Raw genomic sequence first — 18,272 nt, 5'->3', positions numbered from 1 at the left:
ATAGAAGAAAAAAAACAACAACTCTTGGACAAATGATGAATTGGAGATTACCTCAATGCGCTGGCGGGTGGAGATGTCTGGATTATAATCCAGCCGTTTTTTAGGAGGCTTCAGCCCCAAACAGCAGCAGCAGTAAGCAGGTAGGGGAGGACAGCAGGAGGAGGAGGAGAAGGAAGAAGGTGAAGATGAGGTGAAGGAGGAGAAGCGGTGGTGACATCATGGGGAGAAATCAAAAACACAGGAGACATGTGAAGAGAGTAAAACCTGTTAGAGAGTCTGAGGAACCAGAGACAAGCCAGTTAAAACTGGAGCAAATGAGCTTCTTTCACACAATGAACAACTGGGCGCCAATGTACATACACTAACACACACTTACTGTACACACAGTCAAACACTAACACGTCTACACGCAGGAAGCCCTATGCAAGTTCTCCCATTGCTGCTAAAGATGTGTAAAAACCCTAAAATAAATCCATCTTTTACTGCAGCAGCATCACCTAAAACTGAAATACTTTGAATTGCTGAATTAAATTGACTTCAGCAGAGACTGTTATCAGGTGTACAAGCACTAGAAATCTCTTTAAGATATATTTAACTGAAAATAAGAATCACTAATAAAGAACTGCAACATAACCATAGCAACCTGTCTACATGCCAATAGGTTATTTGGGAATTATGTCACATAAAAACACATAAATTCATAAAAAGGTTTCCAGACACTTTAACTGGACCTGTGTGCTTCAGTGATGCAGGTCTAAGCCTTTCAGCACCTAAAACCGCAGGTAGAATTAGCAGGAAACAATGGAAACATTTGCCGAAATGCGTTTCATGCCCACTGTTAGGTACAGTGGAGGATCTATGATACTGTGGGCCTATGTCTGCTCTAAGCCTCTGGTGACATTGACAGTCTGAATTACCAAGACATTTATAAAGAATGACTTTTGTCAGAAAAACTGATATTATGTGATATTGTGTTAAATAAAAATCTACAACCAAGCAAGCCCTTCACCAGGAACAGTATCAGCTGACTGTGTCTGAGTTCATACCTGCTTTGACAACTGACTTGGGCTTTATTTAAGGTTATGTTGATTTTTTACTGTATGTCAGAATTCACAAAAATACCTAACTACAAACAAAAATGAATATTACAAATATTAGAACAATTTTTTAGGTAGATGAGTCCCTTTCTGTATTCTCTCTCTATATATATGTTCCTGCATCCTAAAATATTAAGCAAACAGGCTGAATACTGCTCTATTGGCAGCAGTTAATAGCAGACTTGGCCATAGTTCACATTAATATGTGGATTGCCCACAACTACATTTATGTAGCGGAATTACAGTTTGGATTTTTGGACATGATGCTACTGGTATAAAATAAATTTATGTTCAGGCTTTTTACACATCTTTACCAGAAATGCCAAAAAGTTCTGTATTTGTGCTATTTTTCTGCACCTAACAAAAGCACAAATGCAGGCCTGTCTATCTTTATTTTTCACAAACACACAGAAGTATCACACACATGCAGAGTGAAGGTTGTGTGCAGAAAGCAAATAAAAACACAAGCCGCAGTGTTTATCTCAGAAGGCAGTGGACTGTGTAATCAGACATGTGATTTTAGTGCATCTTAGCAAGCGTCCAGCTGGCACGATCAGTCAGTGACGCATGAAAAACCTTCCATTATGACGACTTATTAGATCACGAAGAAACTTTGAAAAAAAAAATCTCAATACACAGACAAAATTACCGCCTGAACATTAAAAAAACAAAAGCCCCTGAAAGTGAACAACTGATGTCATGCACTGAAATCATATCAGATAGAGGCATGTCCTCATCAGATAATAAAAATCAGTGAGCCAACAATAAAGTGTTCTCTGATAAACATCCGTCATGTAAACACCACCTACGTACAGCAGGGGCCACTAAAGAGTTTAGCTCATAGACAACCTGAGCGTTTTCAGCTACTATAAAACACTATAAAACAAAACTACAAGCAGGTAGGAATAAATACATTCTTGAATAAGCTTAAGTAACACTTATGGCAAGAAATATATGCATGTTACCTCACATCAGGTGTTTATAACAAGGAATATTTTTTCTTTAAGCTAACAATGTGAATCAAAAGAAGTATTTTCCAAACCTGCTCATAGCCAGAAAAACTCATGAATAAACTACTACATGGATTTAAAAGCAGGATAACAGACATATCACTGTCACATTTTTGTGTTTGTGTGTGTGTGTGAAGGGAGGGGTCACTGCACCAAACAAATACCACATGCCCAAACAACTCGCCCCACCCAGGTGGAACCAGAACAACAGTGTCCTGGGAGAGGGAGGAGATGGAAGGTGTACATCTATCGGTAGAGTTGTGGGTGCGGGAGCCATCGAGCTCCAACTTACCGGCCGCCCAAACTCCAGCTCGGAAAAGAACTTATACCAAGGCTCGTTCTCTAAATCTATGTCATCATAGGTCTGAGAGAGCATGACAGAGAGGAGAAATAGAAGAGAGACAGAAGGAAGGAGGCGTGGAGGGGAATCACACATAAAGAGAGACATGGACCCCATGGTTAGGAGTATGCAAAGGAAGATGATTACAGGATGAAGATGTGGAATAAAAGTGCTAATGGACAAAACCATCTCTGGTTTCTTTTTTACAAAACTATAGTGAAAGCATGTTTTCAGAGTCCGACTATTTAAATCTGAAGTCAACATTTAGAAGACAGTTCTATAGCGCCTTGTAAAAGTGTTCCTACCCCTGGTACTATTCAACATTTGGCACACTCTGACCCCACGCTTCAACCTATTCTCATGATAAACCAGGGATGGCTGCTGTCCTTCATGGTGTATTGTCCTTGCTCTGACATAGCTGAATTAATGGCTGAATTAACTCCTAAATGAGGCCAGGTTATCAACCATTCATTTACTCTGTGTTGGGTCAGGGGAACACCTAAAACATGCAGGACAACAGCTCTGGAGGACTGGAGTGGCTCACACAAAGAACAGCTAAAATATAAGAGAAATGAATTCATTTTCAGGTCTTACCATAGCTTCTCTTTTGGATTTAGGTGTGGACTTTGACTTGGCCACTCTAACACGTGGATATCTTAACCATTTCATCACAGTTTTGGCTGTATGTTTAGAGTTGTTGTATTACTGTAAGGTGAAAGTCTGGCTTCTCTGTTAATGTTAAAGTTAAAGTTTCTCCCATAGCATGCTGCTCCTAGCACCAGAGTAGCTTCATTTAAATGTTTTGTGTGTCTCCATCATCAGGTAGTGGCTAACTGAAAACAGAACCCCCCCCCCCCTCCCAATGTTTTTCTCTGCAAAGAAATAAACAGATATCTGGAATATTGAATTACGAATACAGTAGTTTTGCATCTGCATTTTTTCTTTAAATTTAAATAATTGTCTATGCTTCCATATATCTGGTTGGGAGAAATGTTTTAAACAAAGTAAAAGATAATAAATTATCTATAATGCAAAAGTGGACTCAGATACTGAAAGTAAAAATTTGAAGGGTATTTTTTTTATGTTCAATCATACTGTACAAAAAAAATCTGGCTGTCCAACAGCTCAGTCTGCTCTTTCTAACCTTACTCCCACATAACAACAGGAGTCTTGCTGCCAAATGAAACATGGCCAAGAGATGCTTCATAGCTGCTGTAGTTGGAGTTACAGCTCTCTTTCTCAATACAGTTGTTTTTTTCAGAAATATGACTAATCTATTAAAAAAAAAGCCTTTTGTAGAGAATGTCAGGGCACTCACACAACCACTAACAACAAAAATCTTAACGAGTACTATTTTGTCTTTGGCCCATTGCCTAGAAATATCTTTCATGTCTGTTTTTCCCTTGTATAATGGAGAGCAGAGGCAATGAACAGACAGCAGATCCAGTCAGTGTGGGCAGCGTCTGCAGCTTTCGCCTTTTATTGCTGCTATCAGGAGCTGACTCATACATCATTGCCCCAGGAGTGCTTTCTGCAGACATCACATTAAATGTCAGACCCTTTCTAAAATCTCTTTTCTTCTCACTTATTTCTTTGAAAAGGCTCTCTGCATCTATAACATTTCTCATTGTGGTGTTCAAATCTCAAACACCGTTATAATTATTTTTAACCCAGCTCTATCTACAATTGTCATTTCTGTCTGCCCTGACATTCACAACAGAACAACTGACAGCATCCTGAGTGTTGCTAGGAGAAACTTGAATAGGAACCTTGAATTTAGATGCCCATATTCGCTCTTACTGACCAGGTGTACTACAACACAGCGTAAAAAGCCCTAAGTTAAACTCATCTATTTATTACTGTAACTTAATCTTAACGACAAAAAATGATAAGTTTTAAGCATTGAAATGAATTTAAAACAATCACAGAGAAGAAAAAAATTCTAATTAATAATTTGCTTTACAAACATCAGTGGTACCTCAGTTGCATCCCTACTAAAGATTTGTTCAGCTAAGACATTTTCAACTCTGAAAAGTGCCTACTGACTTTTCTGTTGAAACAATGACTTTCTGTCAAGATAGTAAGGAGTCAAATACAATCAAACAGGTTGTTTGGGAGGCATGTTAGCTAAAAGCTATTTCTGTCCATTCTTCACAAACATATGCATTCAAAGTGTCCTTCAAAGAACAAGGACTTGCACTGGAACAGTGTACTTTGGTAAAGCCTGACAGACATTGTGTGATTTCAAAAATAGATCAGACATAGTATGTGCCCAGCTGTGTAAGCTTGTGATGATAAACTCGTAACTGAGCGAATCCTGTTACACAACTGACACGGCAATAAAATCACCTAAAATAGTCAAAACTAAGGTTAATTAAACTTATAAATAAAGATAAAAAATGTTTTAAATCCCTTTGGCTTTGTTTTAATATGTAGATAATACTAAACATAAGTTACAATGCTTTTCTTGTTCCAGTACTGCCTGGTGTGTGGTCACATATCTGCTGCTGATATTTTAGGATGAGCTTTAGGCAGCTGGGTTTTCTCTTCAGCCTAGTTTTCTTCATATAGTCACGTTTACATCTGCCTTCATGTAGTTTCAGGTAAGTAAAATTACCTATTGATCTGGTTAATGTAAAAAACTGCAACCATATGGTTTGGTCCACCTTTCTTTCTCTATTGTCACTTTAGCTAAATGAGAAACTATGGTGTTGCTTAATGGCACACAGTGGTAACACCTAGAGTACCTTTTGTGAATTTTTTGGTACAGCTTTAAGTCTGGACACAAACATTCTGCAGTCAAATACAGAACAACATTGCGTAAAATATTACTGTAAAGGTTTAAATTACAGTACTCAGATTAGGCCTGAAGTAAAAGGTTCAGGTCTCTTAGTGTACCAAACCGAAAGGGTTGAACCAGAACTCTTTGGTACAAGCACATACTATTACCTTTGGTAAATTATGTTTACAGTAATGTTTTAATTTTACCAACACATTTCTTCTGACTAGAAGTAATATTAACATTTTGTTGCAGTCAAAAGTGCTGATAATCTAAAGGTTTGTACCAAACAACTTAAAATGCATCATTTTGAGAAGATAATAATCCAAAATATATGGCCACGTCAAGACAGAAATGATTCACCAAACAAAATCAACCTTCATCTCGGTCTCCAAACCTGAACCCAAAAGAAACAATGTGGGCTAAGGTGAACAACAGAGAACAGAAGAGAGTTTGTGCAAATAGGAATGATCAAATATCTTCCTCTGTGAGCTACAACCTCACATGTCACAGAAGCAAAAGAGCTGTGCTGTCGACAAAATATACAGTAGAATTAACTGCAGAATTTTTCAATAATTTGGAATGATTTATTTAAAAAATTCTCTTATTGCTGAAAGTGAGTTTTGTCACATAAGGCATAAATGTGTTTCAATTAAATGGTGGATTTTTTGGTGTCAAATTATTGAATGTTTTTACCAGGAGTGTTAACATGTGTGGAGGGGAAAAATGACATAATCATGTCTATTAAACCATTGAGAAAGAAATAAACAATTGTTGTTGATGAGTTTGTTGGAATGTTGGTTGTACTGCATTTGTAGCACAAGTTAAATGGCGATTTGCAGCTAAAGTTGCTTCCTGTGATCAACTCAATCTTCTATATACCAAGATCACATTACACGTCATATTTCTGTGATGCTGGCATAAGATATTTTAGAGAAAAATTTGAGACATTAGAAAAATGACTCACTGGTCTTTCATGCTCCAGAATTGATGACTTGCCAGGCTCATACTCAAATATACTCTTGGGCTCTGCGCGGTACTTTCGTGTGTCCACTTTCCTGTCTGGAGGACCCCATTCATTCCTGGTGTAAAGAAAAGAGGAATGTGTCTCTCAGGAAACAGCCTAAGACTTCAGTAAAGACAAAGGTGGAAAGAAGATGGGCTTGGGGTTGATGCCATAGATCAGAAGTATAAAAGACATTCTTGTTTTGGGCCACATCAAGATAATGAATGTTCTTAAAGTGCCTCTTGTTCCAGAATTTATTGATAAAACCCATTAATAAACTGTTAAAATATTAATAAAAGCTGTGTCTTCATTCGATAAGTATTTCTTAAGATGAAATGATCCTGAATACCTTTTTACACTGTTCAGTCACTCCAGGTTTTCATGATCGTTTTTGTGATTTTTTTGCACTAAATATCACTGATTTGGTGGAGCTAATTTAGAAATATTTGCCATGATTAGATTGAAATGAGATGAAACTAGGCTAGTCCATCAAATTTACTGCAGAGCAAATAATGCAGGTGTGCACTGATCACACATTATGAAAAAGTTACCACTGCTTCTAGCAAGTTCGTCTACATAGGACCAGGACTCAGATACCAACCATACACATTGTAGTGGATTTGCAATGCCATGGCAGGAGTTAATGCACTGCATGTCAATGTCTAGCATGCAGTTATGGAAAGGATATTTTACAACAATAAACTTAAGACTGTGAGTCAGACAATTTCACACTGCTGCAATAAATCCAACCCAGTTTCTCAGTAACACCCAGGTGTTTAGTAAGAGGACATCTCTCTTACATGTCTGTTGAATCTTTGTCCCGGTCGCTGTCTCTGGCCCTAAGCTGCAGGAGGGAGGGCATTGGTGGAGGTGGTGGGGGTACTGGGGAAGGTGAGGGCTCCCGAGGAACCCGCTGCCCACCGTTGTCTGAGGGACTTTTGGACAGAGGTCTATATGTGTGTGTCCGAGGAGGTGGGTGGGCCATGGTGGTGCTGTAGTCATCGGCTGAGGACAGAATGGAGGAGACAGTGGAGGGAGAGGTAAGGAGGGCAGTAAGGCAGAAAGGAGGAGACATGCAGGTCGGGAAGAAACGATAAGAATATGAAACAGTTTTTTGTTCCTTGGAGAACAAGTCTCACCATTGTTTATGAAAGCATATGTTGCATTGTATGTGCCAGAGTAGTCATCATCTGGAGCAGAAAAGGTAAAAAGACGGATTGAGATACATGCAAACACATATTGTTAAACATAAACTCTAAGAGTAACTAGCAGGCTTCACAATGACAGTAACACAGTGATGTCTAGTGTTTGTGTTTTGCAGAACAAGAGTGACAACTACTGTATCAATTTAAACATGATGTACACCATGTCTGTTCATGGGGAGGATGAATGGATCAATATTTTACTGATTTACACATGAGTTCTAGTAAAATATATTTTCTAACTTGGGATTTGCATAAATGTATTGAAATGAATGACTGGGTTTTTCTATAATTTTCTGTGAGATGATGCTACTGCAACAGAAGAGTCAATTCATTATTTTCCGGTCTTCTAAGATGCATCTTTTGCAGGGGTGGCAGGAACTGTGAAGTGGTAGAAGAAATGTATTATGAAACTGTAGAGGATACTTAGAAGTGAATGGCATAGCTTCACTGGAAGACAGTGGGAAAGTGTGTGTTTTCTATGTGCTGTGATAAAAGAAGCCTGAGCAGTTCAGAACAATTAAGCCTTGTGCTGACTATGTCTTTCTGTCAGACCCAGAAAATTAGAGCAGATTTCCCAGGACAGCTCCTAGTCTATTAGAGGGCTCTCACTATCCCATCTCCGTTCAAGAGTTTCCTGCTCAAATCTAATGAGTTCTGGCTCTGAGATTGTTTAGGTCTTTGGTTTTAACAGGAACTGACAGGCAAAGATGCACACGCCCACACACACACACACTTACAAACTGAATGCATACATGACCAACTCCTGTTCAAGCAGGCAAATCATCTGATCAAGGCACATAATGGGGACATCTTTCATGCTGCTCTGGTTTGGACATACCTGCTTTGTGAACTTTGTGAATCTGTTTGAACATAGTTTTGTACCAATCTTTTGGCCTGTCAACTGTCTGTGGAGAAAAACATCAAGAAACATTTTAAACAGTTTGCTATTAAATGAAAAAAAAAAAATCAAATGTAAACTTTAAGTAAGCAACACACAAAGTTATTCCTGACAGAGTTGAAACGCTTATTATGAGGTCAGTCTGCAGGGTGATTATTTTCAGGCAGTTGAATCCCAGGAAAAAACTTAACGTGATAAATTATTCAGAAAAGCTAAATTATGCCAATGTGAGCCTTATGAAAATGCTGCACTTGCTTGGTGGAATATCTAATGACTTTAAAAATAAAGCATTTGAGGACTAAAAATGGCATTTTCCACAATTTAAAAAATGTTTCCTTTCCAATTGTTTTTTTTTTACTTTATCCTTGCAGTATGACCATGTTGTTTCATATCATGGATTAAAAAACATCAGGATAATTAACATTTCTCCTTCTCTTGTATTATACAGTATATACAAATCTGACTGTTGACATGGATGTCAATGATATTTGGTATTTAAGTACAGTACAGACCAAAAGTTTGGACACACTTTCTCATTGAATTCAATGAGAAGGTGTGTCCAAACTTTTGGTCTGAACTGAGTACAGACCAAAAGTTTGGACACACAGTTGTGTCCAAACTTTTGGTCTGTACTGTATATAAACCCTTATCTTTGTCTTTCTATAAATTGATACTGTGGAAGGTAGAATGGGAACCCCTCAGGAACCAGAATGTAACCATTATTTTAGAAATGCTGAAAAATACTATGACATGAGAATCAGAACTTTTTGCTTTTGTTCAAACTTTTAAGCAATATTAAACAATTTTTTATTATCTGACCAAAAAAAAACAGAGTAGTTACAAAACGTGGTTTTCAAAGAGTCATTAATTTATAAAAGGTTGAAATGTATCCAAACCAATCTGGAACAATATAGAAATTTAACTGCCCCTTATTAAATCATGAATTAGCAGTGAAGAAATTACTTAAATAGACAAAGTTTGACACATGAAGTGGGCAAAAGATCACAAAAGCAACAAAATATTCTCTGATCTAAAAAAAATATACAACAGACAATAAACAAACAGACGTCAATCAATCTGGTAAGGGACTCCAGTGAACCACAACACTGGCATTAGCCACAAGTCGAGAACACAAGGAATAGTTTCAAACTTTAAATGACGGGTCTGGCCACAAAAACTACTTTAAGACAAGAACAAGAACAACGTCTATAGCAAAACTTAAAACTAAAAAAACAACTGCTGATAAATAAAATCAGCAGTTGAAAATCTGAAACATTTAACTAAAAAAAGATAAACAGTTTTTTTATTTCTCAAATATTCAAGTCAGTTAATAAATTATAAGTGAAAGACAATTTGATAGAAGCTGATAAACTGTACAAATAAATACAGATGAGCTATAAACAATGCCTCTTGACACTTGCAGGATGGCCAATAGTTTTCTTGAAATGCAATAAATCTAAGTGAGCAGGTTTAGTTTTACACAACAGAGTAAAACCTCAGAAGGTGTTGATACAAAAGCAAAGAATGGGCTCCCGGTGCTGTGCCGGGACTCGGCAGGAGAAATGCTTGTCTTTGTGTAAACACTATAGATCCAACAGCCTCTTCAAATAAGAGCTATCAAATGGCAAAGGGGCTTAATCCTTTCGTTATTCAGTAGTACTGAGCCCTGGTTCTGGATTCTGGAGGCGGCGCATGTAGCATTGGCAAGGATAAGAAACAGACCAATTACAGCTTCATTCTCCACGGTTACCGAACAGAGTGGCCACAAAAATGTCTGCTTGCTCACAAGGAGCATCTGGTTGTTTTTTTCTGTCCAACTTCTTTTCCTCATCTCTGTTCCAACTCTCCATTCTGTACCTCTGTGGTGCAGCATGTCAGTGGTCAATGCTTCTTCTCAAGAAGCTGACAACTGACGTTAAGTGTTAAAACATGAAAGCATGGAGAGGACACTCTTTCACAAGTAAAGAGCAACAGAGTAAGTTCATCTTCATAACTAGCACACAGAGAAAGAGTAAGAGATACTTCAACAAAGATAGTTGGACTCAGATGGGGCTTTTAATAAGGGGTCAGCAGTTCCAGACAGCTGAGAGTAATCCTCTCTATTTCAGCTGATCACATGAAGACAGCCCAAAATGGGTCAGAAGAAACTAAGGTTATGTCCCTGGACATGAGTAAAATAGTATTTAGGCTTTTTGGTCATGTGACCTCACCGTGCGAATGGCAATAGGGATGCCAGACTCATCCACAGGTCCAATGCCTTCGTAATGCGGGGCTTTAACGATGGACACCTTCTTTTCTTCTTCTGAGAAGCGAGCGAGGGGCACTGTGCTGCTGATGCTGGTGTGACCTGAAACCACAGACTCCCTGGTGACCGACTCACTGCCCTCTGGTTACAAAAATGGAAAGGAGACAGACACGTAAATTAGTCTTTGTTAAAGTGAAGAAAATTCTTGTGTTTTGGTTAGGGGTGCACAGATAGCAGTTTTTTGGCCGATCTCCGATTACCGATCTTCAAAAAGCCTGACCTGCCAATACCATCTTTTTTGTCTGAAATGTCACTAAGGATAGCAAGAAAGTCACTGGATGGGTAACAGTGGGGTGACTATTGTTAACTGCAGCTGTGCAAACATGACCTGGTGGGCCAGTCAATCAGTCAAACCTCTCTCACGGGAAAGATCGGTGGATAAAATTGGCTTCATATACAAGTATTGGCCGACCACCGATCTCCCAAAATTGAGGAAATCAGCGCCAATAAATCGACTGGCCGATAAATTGGTGCACCCGTAGTTTTAGTCTTCTACTACCAAATATATTTACTTTCCATGCACTCATCAGGGACATAATGTGGATATCCTCTAATCAACCCAGGTTCAAACAGAGGCTTACTTTCAATAAATTTGGCAAAAGGTTATACAATGTCTTCAATTGACAGAATCAAAACCTGGTTCCTTTTCCTGAGTGGTAGACTGTAGCTGCCAGTTTTTCTCTGCTGGCTTAAAAAGGACTCATTAGACTGACGGACCAAAAAAAGGGGAGACTTCTCCAAAACAACATCTAAAAACATTTTAGATCCAAATGCTTTCAAGAGAAAGATTTAATGGTCAACTTACACTGAGCTATTTGGCCTCAATAATAACAGGTACGTTTTGAGGAGTAAATGTGAGGATCTCAAGTCAATCTTATGTTTTAAGTATAGTAGCAGCAACATCAGGCAGTGGGACTGCTTTGCTAACGGTGATACTGGTGGATAGAACAACGGCAGACGATCTCCCCATTCATCAATTTTACTTCCAACCACTCGGTATACAGAAGAATAAATAAAGAACTGGGGCCAAGAACCCAAACACAGCCCAAAGATGGTACCAGGTCAACATAAAGCTTATGGGCTTCCTGAAGTCCCAATCAATAATAAATTCAAGTGATTAATTATTTATCTAGATCAGATCCAGATCATTGTTTAGGCCTAATTGCAACTCCACTGATGGAAGTGTTAAGCTGCAGTCACTGATTTAGGCCTGACAGAAGGAATTTAGGTGAATCAATTTACCTTTAAGTGAACTGACTAAACATAAAAAGAAGCTGACCAAAGAACAGTGACTCACCTGAGCTCCTGCTGTGTCTCTGGAGGCCTGTGTGGAGTGATGGAGGAGGAGGGGGAGGATATGACGGTGGAGACATGGGCCTCTGTGGATAGCTGGTACTTCCATTCATTGCATGAGAAAGAACTTGACCCTACGAGTGACCCATAAGCCAGAAAAAGAAGCAACATATTAAAAACATTCTCAGCAATGTAAAACATTTGATTAAACGTTTAAACTCATAGAATAAGAACAAAACACACAAAGATAACCTCTAAAGGAAAACAACACGTTGCACAAGTACAGTTGGACAAGTAACAAGAGAAGAAATTAGATCTAAAGTTATTTACACAATTAACTAATTCAGTAACTCGCTATTGTTAGATAGGGAAGTCTGATTTATTGGAATTTTATGACAGGAAATATAAAAACACCAACCGTAAACAAAGACAACTCATTCACAAACTTCTCTATTATAAATGAGTTAATGAAAGCAGGACAGCAGACATGGCCTGAGGAGAATGGGAGGCTTTGGTTAAAATAAATAAAAGTGCTCCCCCATTCAAAGAGACATTGAAATAAAATATTTAATCTGGCAAAGATAGAGCAGTTTAAGTAACAGTGCTGGGGTTTCAAACCAACTGAGTCTTGTTCAGTTCTATGTCTTCTGTTCATCTGGATCTTTGTGGAAGGCAATCTAAATGTGTTAGCACTGTGGATATTTCTCACTTCATTAACCTGATGGATGCTGCAAGTAGGAGACTCAGAATTACAAGTGATGGCACATTGCAACTCTGACCTCACACAATAGATGCAAACATAATAGCTCGGGAAATGTCAGATGAAGTAATGAAGCTAAATTCAAAATGGCTGCTGAGTTTCAATAACTGCCTTTTGTTGTAGGACTGTAAAATGAACGGACTGTTTTATGTTACGTACAGAGCTCTGCACATTTATTGGCACCTCTAATTAAAGTCAACTGAATTAAATTTATCTGTTTATGGATGTAGCTTTATGTCACACTGAAAGAATCATGCAATGGCAATAGTACACTGCTACACTGCTGCCTTAGCTTTACTTGATGTTATAGCCTGAGATCCAGAGGCGGTCCGCTCATTGTGTGAGGTGAGACGCCCCCCCACAAGATGCCGCCCTTGTCAGAATCAGAAACCATTCCTGCTCTGATCGATACAAAATTGAGCTAATTGGGTTCTTTAAATACTACAAATTTTGTGTCCAATCAGTTTGCTTGTATTTTTTTTCTTATCTTGTTTCCTCAATATGTAGATTTTGGAAGGGATTAAAGGAAGAAAAAACCTAGCAAAATATTGCAAATTTATGACCAGGACACTGAAGCCAATAAATGTAAGAATATTGGCTAGAATGTTTTAATGTGAGGAAAGTGAGTTGAATTTGTGACTAACTCCATGCATGTGACATTGAAAAAAAAGAATTATTGAAAACAATCTGCTGGTAACAGCTTAAAATAAAGTGCTTCAATCTGCTTGATTGGAAAGGTCAGTGTAGCACATTAATAACAAGAGGCTCTTAAATTAACATTCTGGTTGAGCTTTATTAAACAATCTTTTAGGAATCAAACTATCAGGACAGAAAATGACTTCTGCAATTTGAATAATAGTGTGAAAAATGCTTCATCTTCAGTTCCAACAGCTGTAATGTGATCCTGTAGTGGAGTTTTTATGTTAACACAATGCAATACAATGCTCTTTTGTTTGGCTTAGTCTCTTGCTAGACTCAAAACGTTATATTTCCCCAGACAAACAGTAATTTCTAACTTAGGGCAACTGTTTTGCTTAGTGAATTATCATCATGTTGGGCAACTTGCCAGCTGACGTCACCACAGAGATAATCATCACATCATAGTCATCTGCTGTGTTTACAAGCTGGGACAAACTCTGGAGAAAAGCAGTTGTTAAATACCACTGTGGATCATCTCCTAGGTCATTATGAGGAAGATAATAGTTCATGTCAGTATCGTGGCAGACCGTACATAATTCAAGGTTCGTGAAAGATCATCAGGAAACTCCTTGTGTTCCTTACTGATAATGTTTTTCATCCTCACTCTTGCAGAGTGAAACCATTTTAACTAGTTTGCCATTGGATGATCAATAGAACCATGCAATAAATGACAAATAAAGAATATTATTTCAGTAATCAGGACAGATGGCATGAGAGGACAGAAATCTCTGCTAAGTTTAGGAAAGTGACTCAGCCACCCAGGAAGGCAATACATCCGTTGTATGCTATTATGGTCTCCTTGATGTTTTACAAGTCGCAGGATCTAAAACACAAGTTAGAAATTAACACCTGAAACATACAGTATGTTATGCCTTTTGCCTCTGTCAGTGGGGGACGGCCATTTGATCCATCATCTAACTTCTTTTGAAGCTGCTTGTCAAGGGATATTTTGTACTTCATACACACGTTTTACAATTTCAGCTTTGAATATTCAGATTAACAACATTGATGTCCATGTCATATTTTCCCCTGTAAAAACATATTTAAATTTTAACCCCATTTTGATTTTTTTTTGTCATCAAGCTTGCTGTGGTCGTGCGCTTGCACACCAAATGTGCATGCAAGTTTGGTGTGCATACGCTTTGGGCAAATAAAATGTAATAGGAAAAATAGAGCTAATTTTATTCTGAAATACGACAAAAGAAAAAGGGAAAGGATGCTGAAGCTGACATTCACCTAAAGCTGACATGAATACATCCACATAAGCATAAAGAAACAACACTGAATTGAATGTTGACATCTAATAAGTGAGGAGCAGTTAATGGTTAGTGGAAGTAAAATAAAAATGAAAAAACAAATGTAGCAATCACACACATTTTTCAGTTTAGTCATTAAAATGATTAGGTGGGAGAGAAGGGACACTTTTTTAATGTAATGAAATGTTACAGAGGTGGCTTGTTCAGATAATTACATTAGTGACAGTAGCTGCTGCAGCAGTAGAGCCCACAGAGGTTGTTAGCACATCATCAGGCCCAGCAGTGGATATGTAGGTAGAGACATGGCTGAGCGTGGGCGAAGGCGTGGGTGAGGCGCCAGGTGAATCCAGGCTACAGATCTGAAGCTCATCAAGCAGACCCGTCGTGGATGACGAGTAGTGGCTGAGCGCCGACACTGTCACGGGGGAAGTCGCCGGTGACACACAGCTACCAATGCTCATGTTGCTGAAAGCGGCAACGCTCTGCTCACTGATTGCTCCAGTTTTCATAACAGCTCTGCTAGGAACATACGGGGTGGGTGATGATAAGGCCTTGGGCATTAAGCTGGATGGGTAGTCGAGTGATCCGGAGCTCTGGCAGCGACAGGGGGAGTGCCGTGCTGAAGGGTCAGGGGAAGGAGGCCCCTGGTGTTGGAGTAAGAACAAATTGGGGGGAAAAGGAGGAAAGGAGGCGAGCGCTTAGTTACATCACTTATTAGCCAGGAAGTCAAAAGGCTTAGGGTGGTGTGGCAAAACAATTCACGGTTGGCTGATAAATTCAAGCTGCAGCAACGTCTTTCAAAACATAAAAAAGGCTGTAAATTAAAGATGCATCATTAGTATAAGTTTAGTGATGAACAGCAAGTGATTCTTCCTGTCAATGAGATAAATATCTAATAAAAGAAACATTTGGTTTATGTCACACATACAGTAAACATGATTACATATCACAGTTTTGTTGGCCAAATGGAAGCATCAAGACTAGACAACTAAAGCACAGCAGACAAGTTGTATACAAAACCCATCAAAATACATTCCACTTATTTATAAAGAATGTCAAAAGAAAAAAGTTGACTTTTTACCTAGTGATCGGAGCTCAAGTACTGGATCAGGATCCCAATCTAGGCATGTTCAACTGACTGGTATTGAGAGTCCTTGACAGAGTTAAACTACTGTTAACTGTTGCTACAATGTCTGTGAAGGTATGTCTGCTTTTATGATGTTCAAAGGACTAATTTATTTTGAACTTTGTTTAAAGGCAAAATATTAACAAGTCAAATTAAAACAGAGCTATATGTTAAGATTAGCCCAGTGATTCAACAAACAGCTCTATATGAAAATGTCCTCAGCAGGAAAAATTGGTGTACTTCTTGAGTCTTTAGAAAAATAAAGGTAAGGCTATGAATGTTTCTTGTCATGTTTTGTCAGATCTCGATCAGCTTACTTAACCCCATGTTGGAGCAGCACATTAAGGCTGTTAACTGTAGAAGCTAAAAGGATATGGTGTTGTTCAGAACATCACATCACTGGTGAGTCAATGGGTATAATACTGATGAAATATGGTGTTATTTGGGGCTCTGGTTTTGGCAAAAGGCTAATCGTAAATGACTTGGACCACGATAAGTGACAATAATACTTGATCAGGATATCTCTACTTTATCACACAGGCTCTAAATTTGGCATTTGACAAATGGTACCTTGACCACGTTTTGTGTAAAATCATCTAACGAAAACAAATGTGTAGCCATTTAGTCACTCTTGATGCTACCAACGTCCAAACACTCGTGTTTGACTGCAAAGACTAAGTAGTCACTGAGGAGCTTGCTCTAATTACACTTCATAGTCAGGTATGTACCAACAGTTGTGCAGGCGAAGGTCTTGGTGGAATAGTAGGAGGAGGCATTGTCATCTTCACTTGCGTTGGGGCTGGTGTTGAGGTCTGATCTGGATCTTGATCTGGAACCTTCACCTCCACTCTTGGACTTGAAGCCAAAGCTGCTGGATTTTTTAGATTTTCTGCATTTAAGTGGACATAAACTGAAGCAGTCTGTGATGGGGTTTGGGGCGTGTTTGAAACCATTTGTGGAGGTGGAGAAGATAGTGAGAGGGAGCCTGAGGTCAGGATCTTGGAATGGGATTCAAATTGAGGGTTAACGTGATCAGGAGGGTCAGGGATAGTGACAGGTGTTAGCTTAAGTGAAGAAACCTTACGTTTCTGTGTGCTGGTAGTGGCAGAGGCACTGAGGTTGCTCATATTATTTGCAGCTGTGGACTGATTAACCTGCTGGACTGAATTTCCACTGGTCTCCGAGTAAGAGTAAGAGGATGTGCTGCTAACCGTGTAGGATTCTTTTAATACAGCTTTGTCGTTCTTTGTGAATGTTAGCCTTCCAGAACTTAAGTCATTAGCCAGATCAATGATTGAGTTGAATTCCGGTGGATTGGTGCCAATGGACAAGAGGTTAAAGCTCTCTCTCCTGGGGGGTGGCTGTGGCAAGGGACTGACATCCTTGTTAGCCAATCAGAAGCAGAAGCCGGCGTAAGTTCAAACAACAAGAATAGGAAAAATAATCAGCACAACTAAATCCATTATGACGTTGTTTCAAGAATGTGCTTACGAATCCAAAAATGATTTTGCAGGATTTACTCATTTTCAACTATAATGGATTTTTACCACCCAAGAACACTAAGAGTCAAAGACAATACAAAAGGTTTTCTTACAAATTGTAGTAAGTTAAATATTTCTAAAGCCAGCGTAGAGTATGAGCAGATTACCTGTGTGGGAGACTTTTTGTCCTGTAGGTTGGGTCTGACACTCCGAAATCCTTTGGCAGCAAGAGATGAACTGCTGGCATCTCCATTCTTCAAACCATCAGTAACACTGCGGGACCGCCAAGAATCTGTGGATTATAATAACATGCTTTGGGGTGTGCTTTACTTTACATCTGTTTAGTTATATTAGAGACATTTAATAGTTTCTTTGATCATGTTTAGATCTGCACAATATATTAGGAATATGTTATCATCGTAATATTAGTGTGTGCAACATTCACATCATAAAGGTCTGTTTGAAGCCAGCTGGACAGAGTCTAACAGCAGCAGAAGTTCACCCTGGACACTAACGATTTTGCCCAAAATGCTAAAGGTCACAGACTAATGGAAGCACAGATGCGAACAAGAGCAAAGAAGAAAGCAGGCGTTATGGCCAGGTTGGTGGCTAGATATGGGTCGGTATGAAATTATGACAATATGATGATAACCTTAGGTAAAAATGCCATGGTTTTGAAGTATCATGCTTTTATGATTACAGCTCTAAAATGTATTATTTTGCATTTTCTTTAGCTTGCTTTGATGTGAATGCATAAATGATTTGATTCTTAAATATCAGCTCAATTGTGGGCTGATCTTCAGCCTCTGACATAACCTGTTGCTGCCAGAACCACCAATGTTCTAAAAGAACAGATAGGACAGACATGAATTTAACTGGAATTTCATATTAGCCTATTACACAACTAAGCTATGTCAAGCTAACATCTACTAGAATAACTGTGTTTCCATTGCTTTGACAGATAAGACAAATTAAGTTATACTGCTCAACAACAGTTGTCTTTATATTGGCGTAATG

General features: G+C 38.7%; 1 protein-coding gene across 4 annotated transcripts in view; it reads right to left on the bottom strand.

Moving 5' to 3' along the window:
• Positions 1 to 18,272, bottom strand: part of sorbs2a (sorbin and SH3 domain containing 2a) — a 59,319-nt gene that overhangs the window by 19,454 nt on the left and 21,593 nt on the right. For 3 of the 4 annotated variants that reach the window (XM_032562015.1, XM_032562016.1, XM_032562018.1), the window contains exons 6-15: positions 17,423 to 17,547; positions 16,503 to 17,156; positions 11,938 to 12,067; positions 10,546 to 10,721; positions 8,276 to 8,342; positions 7,372 to 7,422; positions 7,033 to 7,237; positions 6,194 to 6,308; positions 2,400 to 2,471; positions 52 to 108 (exon numbers count right to left, since the gene is read on the bottom strand). In XM_032562015.1, the coding sequence (XP_032417906.1) occupies positions 52 to 108; positions 2,400 to 2,471; positions 6,194 to 6,308; positions 7,033 to 7,237; positions 7,372 to 7,422; positions 8,276 to 8,342; positions 10,546 to 10,721; positions 11,938 to 12,067; positions 16,503 to 17,156; positions 17,423 to 17,547 (1,652 nt within the window). Of the gene's footprint in view, positions 1 to 51; positions 109 to 2,399; positions 2,472 to 6,193; positions 6,309 to 7,032; positions 7,238 to 7,371; positions 7,423 to 8,275; positions 8,343 to 10,545; positions 10,722 to 11,937; positions 12,068 to 14,863; positions 15,293 to 16,502; positions 17,157 to 17,422; positions 17,548 to 18,272 lie in introns of all 4 variants that reach the window. The other variant, XM_032562014.1, reaches the window with a different exon arrangement.

This window comes from Xiphophorus hellerii, chromosome 5 (genome assembly GCF_003331165.1).
Source record: "Xiphophorus hellerii strain 12219 chromosome 5, Xiphophorus_hellerii-4.1, whole genome shotgun sequence".
NCBI classification, from domain to species: Eukaryota; Metazoa; Chordata; class Actinopteri; order Cyprinodontiformes; family Poeciliidae; genus Xiphophorus; species Xiphophorus hellerii.
The sequence above is the reverse complement of the archived record's forward strand: the minus strand, read 5'-3'. Positions and strand labels throughout refer to the sequence as shown.